Raw genomic sequence first — 11,412 nt, 5'->3', positions numbered from 1 at the left:
CTCTATATTCCTGACTTGAACGGAGGTACAGTGGACGAAACTGCTATCAAGAACGCAGAATTGATTTTTTCTCAGTTTTTTGTTGTTGCCGTAAGCGCCATGTTTATCGGAGCAGGAAACTCTTCCAAAGTGAGGCCCCTTCGTTGATGCATGTCAACAAGCATCAGATGTGCGAGAAGCGAAATTGTGCCGCAACTTCAGTTTTAGCTCGACACGGCGCTTACGGCAAAAAAAAAAAAACTCAGAAAAAATCAATTCTGCGTTCTTGATAGCAGTTTCGTCCAGACTGGACTCCAGCTTTTGCTTTTCTTATTTTTCTCTATCGTCCAAGCCCATAAAATCGAACAAAGCGCGGCGGATTGCGTTTGGATTTCCCACTTTCAGATGACTGAGATTGCCCCCTTGGATCGTTCCGTATCAAGGCCAGTTGCGCGGTACTGGCCGTGTGTTCAAGATGACACCCGCTATGACGGCTTACTAGTGCCAAAACCTCATAATTGTAATTATCAAGGGAAAATTAGTAATTTTCCCTTGATAAATACCATTTTCACGTGTTTATTACTAATTTTCCCGGGAAAATTACTAATTTTCCCGGAATAATTACTAACTTTCACCTGTTAATTACTAATTTTTAGTTTTGGCTCACTTCCTGACGGATTGCTAGTGCCAAAACTAAAAATTAGTAATTTTCCCGTGAAAATGAGTAACTAACAGGTGAAAACAGTAACTGACAGCGTTAATTAGTAATTATCACGTGATAATGGGTAACCCCAGGTTTTGGCACTAGTAAGCCGTCATAGGGCTTACTAGTGCCAAAACCTCATAATTGTAATTATCAAGGGAAAATGAGTAATTTTCCCTTGATAATTACCATTTTCACGTGTTAATTACTAATTTTCCCGGGAAAATTACTAACTTTCACCTGTTAATTACTAATTTTTAGTTTTGGCTCACTTCCTGACGGATCGCTAGTGCCAAAACTAAAAATTAGTCATTTTCCCGTGAAAATTACTAATTATCCCGTGAAAATGAGTAACTAACGAGTGAAAACAGTAACTGACAGCGTTAATTATTAATTATCACGTGAAAATGGGTAACCCCAGGTTTTGGCACTAGTAAGCAGTCATAGCCCGCCCCACTCGTCTTCTTTAATACATCCGCTCAAACGCCCTTTCGTGCAGTTGCTCTTTTCACGCCACACACGCCGGTTTTTATGGAAAGCCGTTTGGCTCATAACTATTACAGCTGTAATTTAAAATAAATACAGCTGTATTTAATGATAAATACAGCTGTATTTAATCATAAATACAGCTGTATTTAAAAATAATTACACCTGTATTTAAAAATATATACAGCTGTATTTATTATTAAATACAGGTGTAATTATTTTTAAATACAGCTGCATTTAAAAATAAATACAGCTGTATTTAGAAATAATTACACCTGTATTTAATAGTAAATACAGCTGTATTTAAAAATAAATACACCTGTAATTACTTTTAGATACAGGTGTAATTATTTTTAAATACAGCTGTATTTATTTTTAAATGCAGCTGCATTTAATAAATGCAGGTGAAATAAATTAGAACTTGAATCGGAAAATGTACGACATGCAAAGCGACAATCTCGTGGAGATACTACTTCCGGTGACGCCACTGGATCAGACCCGCCATTGCGTCAATTATTTGTTGCAGTCTGGTAATGAGCCAGAAGAAGTTTTAAGAAGGTAAGCAACGTTTTGTTTGCTTGTTCATTTGTGACTTAATGGAAGAAACAATGCGTGATCTTTGAAACACGGGTACCGGGTCCCGGTTTGATAACCACTGGCAGTGGCAATCAAAGATGGCGTGTAAAAGCAACTTTCTGTGTTTTGGAGTTCATTAAATGTTGGGATGAATATGTCAGGTTTGAGGATGCACATTTCTGTAGGTTCATCTCGGTATTCCACCCCCTCGGCTTTCTGTTGTAAATATTAAGCTGAGCACGGTGATCGAATGTGGAAGCTACGTTTGGTCAAAGGTCACAGAAGATTTGCGTCGTGCAGCGAAGGAAAGAATCGCGATCTTGTTTCCGAATCGGTACCTCTTTGTTTTTCATTAAACCTGTCATTCTGCTTGCTCGGCTTTGTTAGATGTTTGCATATCGTGTTGCTATTTTCTTTGCTTTTATTATTGTTTCTTACTTGTGCTTCGTTTATCGATACAACGCAAGTAATAAAAGTGTTTGGCAATTTTCAGGGAAAATGGAATGCTACTTGTAAGTACAACGCATGGTGTATTCCAGGATATCTGATCAAGAGTTGGATGCGTTGGTGGAACCAATTACTGCTTCCAACAAGCTTACTGGGTCCTTAATGATACAAGCTCGTCTGAAAGGACAGGGGACAGTACTTCAGGTAACTCTTTTGTGCTGAATATTAGAATAGTAAAGCTTCAAAAAGGAATTTTAAACTGTTGAAAAACAACTGAGAAATGGACCAATGTTTCACAGTCACAGATTCTGATTTTAAAGTTAAGTAATACCGTTTTTATATTTAGTCAAGTTTTGACTAAATATTTTAACGTAGAGGGGGGAATCGAGACGAGGGTCGTGGTGTGTGTGTGTGTGTGTGTGTGTCTGTCTGTGTGTGTGTTTCGATCCATCATACAACGCCGCAGCTATGGAGGTCAATGCGTTGCTTCGGCAGGGCACTGTGGACTCCCCTAGAGTTGTATTTTGGGACCATGATTTTATGTTTTCCGCTGGAAAACAGTTTACGTTACCTGAATTTGCAGCGTCATTTCCTGGGTGATGGTGTGCATCTAGCAAACGTATATTCCCAAGCTTGGGACCTGTTGGCGTAACATATCAAGATCAAGAAGATCAAGCAACGTCAGGACAGGCCAGGTTGTACAAGTCCCTTCGTCAGGCGATAAACACAGTCGGTTTTTGTGTGATTAAATAATGTTGTAGCCGGGTCAGGTTGCATTGTGCGTTTTGACTGATCAGCTTACAAAGCACGGGTATAGGAACAGGGAATCTTCAAATTGTTTACATTTTCTTTCTTGTTTGATGCGGGTGGGTGGCATTATAAATCGACGGCTCTAAATGGGGTCAACCAGATCGGTAGATGGGAAGTAACTCGAGTTTATGACAGGCTCGTTGTGGATGATGTCCCTTGTCTAAAAACCAGTTCAAGGTGGAATGGTTCTGCGATCAACACGATTGTTGAGTGTTCTGTCAAATCAAGATATCGTGACATGTTTCAACAGTATGTTTCTGTGTTGGTGGATAGTATGGATCAGTGTTTTTCCAGAGTACTTGGAAATAATTTTCAGGTGAGATTCTGATGAACATGTTGGTGTTACGATGCCTTTTCATGTGAGCGTTTGTCAATTCAGAGAATCAGAATATTTGTTCCTGTGGGGGTACTGTATGTCAATTACCTCGGGTGTTTGTCATTTCAGTGAATCAGGAAATATTGGTTCCTGTGGAAGTACTGTTTTGTCAATCACCTGTTATTTTGCCTAGGAGATTCCAAATTTATTTTGATTGTGGTACTGTGGGCTAGGTAATATTTCATGTGGAGGTACTGTTGTCACTTGTGTTGGCTGGTGCCTCACAGATTACAAACACTATTTTGGTTAAAGTACATGTACCGTGGGCTAGGTAATATTTCATGGTGGGGCTGATTTTTTAGAGAATCAGAAAACATGGTTCGCTGTTGTTCTTTTTGTCAAATTAAGCTATAGGGCCTCAGAGATTCCAACATTAGTATGTGGATTTGTTAGCCAGGTATTATGTTGGTGTGTGACAGTTCAGAGAACCATGATGTAATTTCCTGTTGGTGTTCTGTTTGTCATAAATGTATTGAGCCTCAGAGATTCCAAACTCGTTTGGTGGGGGTACTGGGTGCCAGGATTTGAGTTTGACACAGAAAACACAATTGGTTTGAAGTACTTTGGGCCAGATTTTAATCAATTTCTTTGGTTTGTATTTCAGACTCCCAAAATCTGGTGACAACTTCAGAAGTATGGGATATTAAACACCTTTTACAGGCTGAACAGTGAAGGAGTTGTTAACTCCTGCAAGGAGCAGCAGACAAGTTCAAGGCTTATGTGTAATTCTCAGTAATCTGACAAATAAGGCTGTGTTCACATATCCTGTTTTTTATGCACAGGAATATGCCTCCCAGGAGGGCAGCGTCAAGGCGGGTAGCCGAAGTGACCCGAGCCGCTGCAGGTCGGCCGAGGGCCAGCAACCAGACAGCCTCGCAGCGACAACCCGGTGGGTTTGAGTCAGCCACAGCAGGAGGGGAAGAAAGCGCCACTGCTTTGGCCGCGGTATTGGCAGAACTACGCAGGCTGGGGGAGCGGCAAGAGACCTGCCAAGTGGCCATTGTCTCGCTCCAGAAAGACAACCAACGTCTGCAAGAAGCTGTTTCGGGTGATCGTGAGGCCATCGCCTCAACATCGGGATCGATGACAACCGGTACCAGCAATTCTACCCTGTCTGGCTCGGTTGCCAACCTGGTCAACACAATCACAGGTGAGGCGGCCACCCAATTGGTGCCTGTTGTTTTGTTCGTCGAGGATAAAGTTAAACGCAGGATCTGGGGCCCGGGGCGTCAATCCACAATGACAACTGAAAAGTTTCAAATGGAAGCGTGTCAATGTTAATTGTAATTCAATCTGACAATGATCTCTTTCCTGCGTTCATGCGGTTGCAAACAGACCAGAATTGGTTCTGTTCTGTTCACATAGTACTTTGAGTTCACTTACATGCAAGGGTGATGCACAGTATTCCTATGGAGAGAACTTCATCTTTAAGTGTACTTCGATTAACTGAAGATATTCAATTGTTTACTTCAATGTGGGAGGTGTGCAATGTGTAAATACACATCAACTCAGTCAGTAAGATTTATGTGCTGGTGTATGATGCAGAGCTGTCAGCCCCTATGAAGCTTCATGTGTAGCAATCTTGAATTTATAGTGTAGCAAATGGTGTTTATCTTTTAAGTATTGCATCATCTTATAATCCACTGCACCTACATGTTTATATGTCAAGACACAAATGTTGCAATAACTGTGTTCAGACAAGAAAACAGCAGCAGGAACAAATGAACATTGTAGAGTGTCTGTATAACGAAGTAGCATTTTCTGTTTTACAAGTAGCATGCTACATCGAAAGCGTAATAGTCTGCAGCTCTAATTGGGCCACTAATGCGGCATGGTGCTTTTGGATTCCACAAGTTATTTTGCATGTTGTTTTTAAGGCAAATATGTCAGAAGCTCCTAAAGAACTTTAGTGGGTAAGCCTGTGACATTGTTGTCCACATAGAGAATACTATATGGTTTCCTATGAAATACCAGTTTTACACAAGTTGTGCTTTTAAATATTAAACTGCGAACAATATTTCAAAACACTAGTGTAAAACTGGTATCAAACAGGAAGCCATGTAGTATTCTGTTTATCCTACATACAGGGTTCGTACAGGTCATGGAAAGTCATGGAATTTGATTTTTAATTTTCCAGGCCTGGAAAGTCATGGAATTTCAATTCAAGTCATGGAATTTCAATTCAAGTCATGGAATTTAACATAAATAAGAAAGAAAAAAATTAACCTTTAGCACGCCAGCTTTCTTTCGAGTTGTTTCTTGACAACAAAAAGTATGCGGAATTGGAACGAATTACCAAGGAAGATCTTCGCAATGAACTGTGTATCGCGGTGAAAAAAATGACAGTTCGTCAAGTCACAGTGTTAGTGACGGTTATGAAACGGAATTTACGAAAGTGCAGATGGATACAAACAGTGGCTGGTCCAGTTTAGTGAAATGACAGGACCAGCAAACATTACCGATAATCTGACTGCGTAGCAAATGCTTGACTTGCTTGTCAAAGAGACACTGCGTAGAAACTGACTCAAATTCAGTGCAAAGCAAGCCAGTGTCAAAACTGGCAGTGACAAGATGTAAAAAGTTTGCGTGTTCGGAAATGGCGACCTGTGGATCTAGTCATGGAAAATGTTATTGAGGCTCATGGAAAAGTCATGGAATTTTGTTTCTAAAAACCAGTGGGGACCCTGTACATACTGTTGCATGTTCATTGCTGTAAATGTCCCTTTGTCGAAGCGCCCAGATTGAAGAAGCTTAAAAATTGAACCTGGATCTCTCCGAATGCCTCGTGTAATCTTTAATGTCAAAGCAAGGAAATGTCACTGGTGTGGTGTTTACGTTCTTAAAATTCTTCCGAGTGTTCAAAGAAGGACGCTTGTTTCGGTATTGGAGGCAGTGAAAAATCAGGTCCTTGTCAGACAAGACCTCTTTACACATGCAATGTAGAGTGAATGGTATTGTTATGACATGAGTGGTATGTCACGTTAGTGTAATAAGTTGTATTCTTACACGCTCCACAAAGGCACAGAGTACGGGGAGCCATCCAGCGGGTTGATCCTGGTGGAGTAGCTGTCAGAGCTTTGGCGTTGAGGCCCACGAGACGTCGTCTGTACCAAGTATCAGGACCAAACGCTCTCTGGCATCTAGACGGATACCACAAGTTGATATCGTGAGTACAGCTACAAATACATACACTGGGCACAAAAAAATCCTTTTTAAAAATTTGGTGAATGTTGAGTGTGTCCGGTGGTGGGGAGGATGTTAGGGGTTGTGCCAGTTTGAACATGGAATTTGAGTGGATTGATACAGGTGGCATAAGGAATTCTCTTAAACATTATTTTATGACGCTGGAATCTTTCTTTTAAGACCTACATAACCCTGAGATAATAAGGTCTTATAATGGGGGTAAACTTACAGAGGTTATGAGCAGAATATCTTAGAGAACAGCATACCTGCCAATTGCTACGATTTTGGCGCAGCATGCTCCGATTTTGCAGGAATTGCTACGCTGCTACTCTAAGCCCTGAGCTGCTACGCTAAAAAAAAAAAAAATGACAAGCGTGCAAAATGTTCATTTATTGCTTGACAATCAACAATGAACATTGCATAACTAGTCGAGTACCGATGGCTGGGAACCACTCCGTTATGACTCGATATGTCCACGTGACTTGCTTAGCAAATCGTGAATTTTATTGCAAGCATTCGCATTTCCGGTGACTCTATGCGCCAATTGTGAATTTGATTAGAATATATATGCAATGCACTTGTTAAGTTGTAAGCTGTGCACAGTGACGGTGTTAGAAGTGGAAACTGGAGGGAGACAGGATAAAAACGGGGAAACGTAAGGGTGGTGAAGATTATGGTGCAAGTTCCACGCCGATGCGGGCAAATCATTTTCAACGATTTTTGCCGAAGAATTCGACAGACTTTGCGTGTATAGGTAATAATACCTGCTATTCCGACTTGGTTGTGTGACAGACGTTTTCTTCCACACGAGATTACGTTGATTGTCTAAATCTACTTTTTGACGGAAGTGGCCGAACAACTGTGAATGACGTCTCGTTATATGGGAATGACGTCACAGTCATCGTCACAGTCTGTATCTTTTGAAGCATCTCATTCTTCATGACGTCTTTCTGTGTCTGCATCCGCAAAATGTTTGTTCATTCTGGAATCTTTGTCATCTATGTTCAGAACTCTGTCCTTATAGTGTCAGACAAACAGGCCTCCTGAGCGAACCACTTTCCAAGGGAACTTAAATTCGCGTATGGAAACAGTACTGTCGTCTGGGGTGCCGTTTTCAGTATTCTGAGCGTTGAAGAATCTGTAAAGAGAAGAAACGATAACAGCAGGAGAAATAAAAGTCGTGTGTGCATTTTATGTTTTTTTGGAGTGACGATTTTGAGTTTGAATCCGTTCTTGCCATGCTCCTAAAGCGTGTAACATACAATCTTGCATACGTTTGCTTTAGTAGTGGCAAAGAAGGAAAGCGTGTGACATTGAACTATGTTTAGACGGTTGTAATGTCGTAGAGCTCTCAGAATCTTACAAACGTTTTTGATGGCATTTTAAATGCGGGCTTGCGATTCAAATTTAAGATTATGCGAGTGCTATGCTTATAAACACCAATTGCAACTCTGACATTGGGTGAAAGTTCCAAAATGCTACTCTTTGGGCTTCACAGGGGTTGGCAGCTATGAAACAGGGTCTTGAAAATGTCTTGTTTGGGATCGTAAAAGGAAGGGCGTCTTCTAAGGGGTAGGTGGGTAACGAAGGTGAGTCGTGTGCAAGTATTTTCTTTTCTTTTCTTTTTATTTTGTCATTTTCTGGATATGTAATGAAAGACTGGTCCATTGATGATTTCCCCACGGAATACAAAACATATTCTGGTTATACCTTACCATTTCTACTGGGTGGTTATTTAAATTTGGTTGCTTTGTGTTTTTTTTAACAATAAACACCCCTTCAAGTTAACAGAGAAATAAGCAGAGGGGGGAATACTTTTCGGTGAATACCAAGCTACCTAGTCCTAACAAATAACCACCCAGCAACCAGTCTGAATCCTCGATAGCTCATAGGTTGAGAAACCACACTGTGTGGTCACTGCTTGGTGACTGAAAAGTTCTGAATGCTCAAATATTCGAAAGAGGAAAGAGCTCATACATACTGCATTTACACTATTCATTTCAGGTTTCAACACACAGAATCCAATATAAGATCCATAAGTTTGGTTGTTTTCTAAATCAAAATCTACGTTGTACCAGACACAAGGTCTCAAGGCAAGTAACTCTCATATTTTGTGTAGAAAATAGAGTTGTTCCCATTTTGCATTTGTACAAATAAAAAGACAGTAATCTGTAGGTCAATTATATTTCACTTCATAAATAGAACTTTTTTTCCCGAGATACTTAAACATGAAAAGAACGCAAAAATATTTGCCTTATCGTCTTAGCAGAACAACTATGTACTTTATTTTATTCGAAATTAAATTAACTGCTATAAAGAGTTTGCAGAATTGCGCAATTTTCACAGAACTCTTCAACCATGGATTAATCACATGCTTGTGCAGGTAGACTGGCTGAGTGAATAATACTTGATCAAAATAATTATGTGTGCTGTGGGCAGGCTGTCTGTCTGTCCAAGGACAAAAAATGTAACGTTGAGCTGTTATCTCAGAAGTTTATACAGCTAGACCTCTGAAACTTTGCACACTTTTAGGGTTTGATGATTTCACGAAGTGACCCCAGTTTCGTTGACCCTCATCAAATTTTGGGGTCACAGCGGGGTCATGTTCGTTTAATAAAAACTTAACGTTGATGTTATCTCAGATGTGTTTTTAGCTAGAGCTTTAACCCTTAGGCTGGTTGTCGCGACACTTTACGTATACTGTCACCTGGTTGTCACGACATATGTCGCGCTATTGGCTCAGTCTGTTTGGTCGGTTCCGATTACCTCCCATTGATGCGAAAACCTATATGACTGTTTTTTGTTATGTTTCTCTCTGTTAATTCACCAGTGGCTATGTAACATGTGTTACAGAATTGCACCGGTGTAAGGGTTAATAGTACGCACACTTCTAGGTTTTGATAATCTACCAACTTGACATAAGATTGTGGGCGGGGATGTAGCTCAGTCGGTAGCGCGCTAGATTTGTATCCAGTTGCCTGCTGTCAGCGTGAGTTCGTCCCCACGTTCGGCGGGAGATTTATTTCTCGGAGTCAACTTTGTGTGCAGACTCTCCTCGGTGTCCGAACACCCCCGTGTGTACACACAAGCACAAGACCAAGTGCGCACGAAAAAGATCCTGTAATCCATGTCAGAGTTCGGTGGGTTATAGAAACAAGAAATACCCAGCATGCTTCCTCCGAAAGCGGCGTATGGCTGCCTAAATGGTGGGGTAAAAACGGTCATACACGTAAAATTCCACTCGTGCAAACCACGAGTGCACGTGGGAGTTTCAGCCCACGAACGCATAAGAAGAAGAAGACGACATAAGGTTGATTGACCTTCGTCACAGCCCACTTCGTCAACATCACGGGCCAAAGAATCTAGACACAGCCATCGTCGAACGCTGAAGAAGAAGAAGATTGACCTTCGTCAAGTTTTGGGGTCACAGGGGGTCATGTTCGAATCAAAATATCTTAACATTGATGTTATCTCAGGTGTTTTTGAAGCTTGAGCTTTGAAACTTTGAACACTTGAAGGATTTGATCATCTACCTACGTGACCCTAGTTTGGTTGATCCCTGTCACATTTTGGGGTCACAGTGGGGTCAAGTTTGTAAAAGCTTTACATTGCGGTTTTCTCAGTTATTTTTATTAAATTTCACTGAATTGTATGTGTTATTAACCAGCAGACATTACCAAAATTTTGCTTATTTTTATCAAATTTTAGAGTCCCAGCAGTTAGTGGAATCCTCCTTTTAAGACCTACAAGACCCTTAAGGCTTATGGACATGACGAAGAAAAGTCATATAAAGCAATTGCTTTTCTTGATTTATTTCTTTGCAAAATTGAAGAAAGGTGGATTAAATGGGTTACACACCTTTTCTCAATGATATATATTAAAAATAATGGTCTTGATTCTCGGTCATGAAAAAGCACTTTGACCATTACTTTTTAATATTTACTGAGCATGTTACCTGTACTTATTTCCCAATAACTCTTTAATCAGAATTTGTGTGGTGAAATCACATATGGAAACGGATCTCTGTTTGTTATATTGCAGGTGGAAAATGGTGATTCATGGGGCAATCGATGGCTTTAGCCGGGCCACTACCTTCCTCCATGCCACCGAAACAACAGGTCAGAGACCGTTCGGGATCTGTTTTTGGGTGGAACCCAACGCTTTGGACTCCCGTCAAGAGTCCGCATGGACCATGGTGGCGAGAATCTGGATGTCGTCGCCCTCATGAATGAACACCGGGGAGAAGGGAGAGGCAGTGCGATGCAAGGCCGCAGTGACCATAACCAAAGGATCGAGCGTCTCTGGCTCGACGTCTGGAAAGATGTGGTGAACCCTTACCATGACCTGTTTACTGCAATGGGAACACCACAGGCAGAAGGTGGTCTGGGGATACTGAACATGGACAATCCCATTCACTTGTGGGCCCTCCACTATGTTTTTCTGCCCAGGCTGAACCGGTCCCTACAGTGGATTGTGGAACAGAAGAACCACCAACCCCTGAGGACAGAGCGCAACAGAACTCCCCTGCAGCTCTTCTTCAGGGGGATGCTGGAGAGACGAGCCAGCACATCCACAGCAGTACAGGACTTCTGGAAAGGGAGAAGCCTTCAATCGATAATCGAGGACCATCCTTTGCCAGACAGTCGTTAGGATGTGCCTGCCACGGCTTGCCCCCTCTCTGAGGAACAGCTCGTGCAACTAACGGAGCGCATTGACCCTCGGAGTGGGCCACCCACCGATCAACATGGTCAGATGTTGTTCTCCAGTTCGTTGCCAACATGCTCGAGTAAAAAAAAAGTTAGCTTGTGGACACCCCAAACCTGAAGTGTATAGCAGACCTGTGAACCCATAC

The 11,412-nt window shown here is 41.4% G+C and overlaps 1 protein-coding gene across 3 annotated transcripts; it reads left to right on the top strand.

Annotated features, from left to right (window-relative positions):
* Positions 1-1,502: 1,502 nt before the first annotated feature.
* Positions 1,503-11,182, top strand: LOC138957561 (uncharacterized). Of its 3 annotated transcripts, XR_011453079.1 has the most exons (4): positions 2,864-3,317; positions 4,160-4,527; positions 6,397-6,543; positions 10,602-11,182. XR_011453079.1 is itself a non-coding variant. In XM_070328659.1 (3 exons), exons 2-3 carry the CDS (start codon positions 4,164-4,166, stop codon positions 6,441-6,443), a joined length of 411 nt encoding a protein of 136 aa, XP_070184760.1. In that variant the 5' UTR covers positions 1,503-2,395; positions 4,160-4,163; the 3' UTR covers positions 6,444-6,951. The 3 variants fall into 3 exon arrangements, 2 of the variants coding, with proteins under 2 accessions (XP_070184760.1, XP_070184759.1); XM_070328659.1 differs by lacking the exons at positions 2,864-3,317; positions 10,602-11,182 and adding an exon at positions 1,503-2,395 and having other exon boundaries at positions 6,397-6,951; XM_070328658.1 differs by lacking the exon at positions 10,602-11,182 and having other exon boundaries at positions 6,397-6,952.
* Positions 11,183-11,412: the final 230 nt, after the last annotated feature.

This window comes from Littorina saxatilis, unplaced genomic scaffold, assembly GCF_037325665.1.
Source record: "Littorina saxatilis isolate snail1 unplaced genomic scaffold, US_GU_Lsax_2.0 scaffold_894, whole genome shotgun sequence".
NCBI lineage: Eukaryota > Metazoa > Mollusca > Gastropoda > Littorinimorpha > Littorinidae > Littorina > Littorina saxatilis.
The sequence above is the reverse complement of the archived record's forward strand: the minus strand, read 5'-3'. Positions and strand labels throughout refer to the sequence as shown.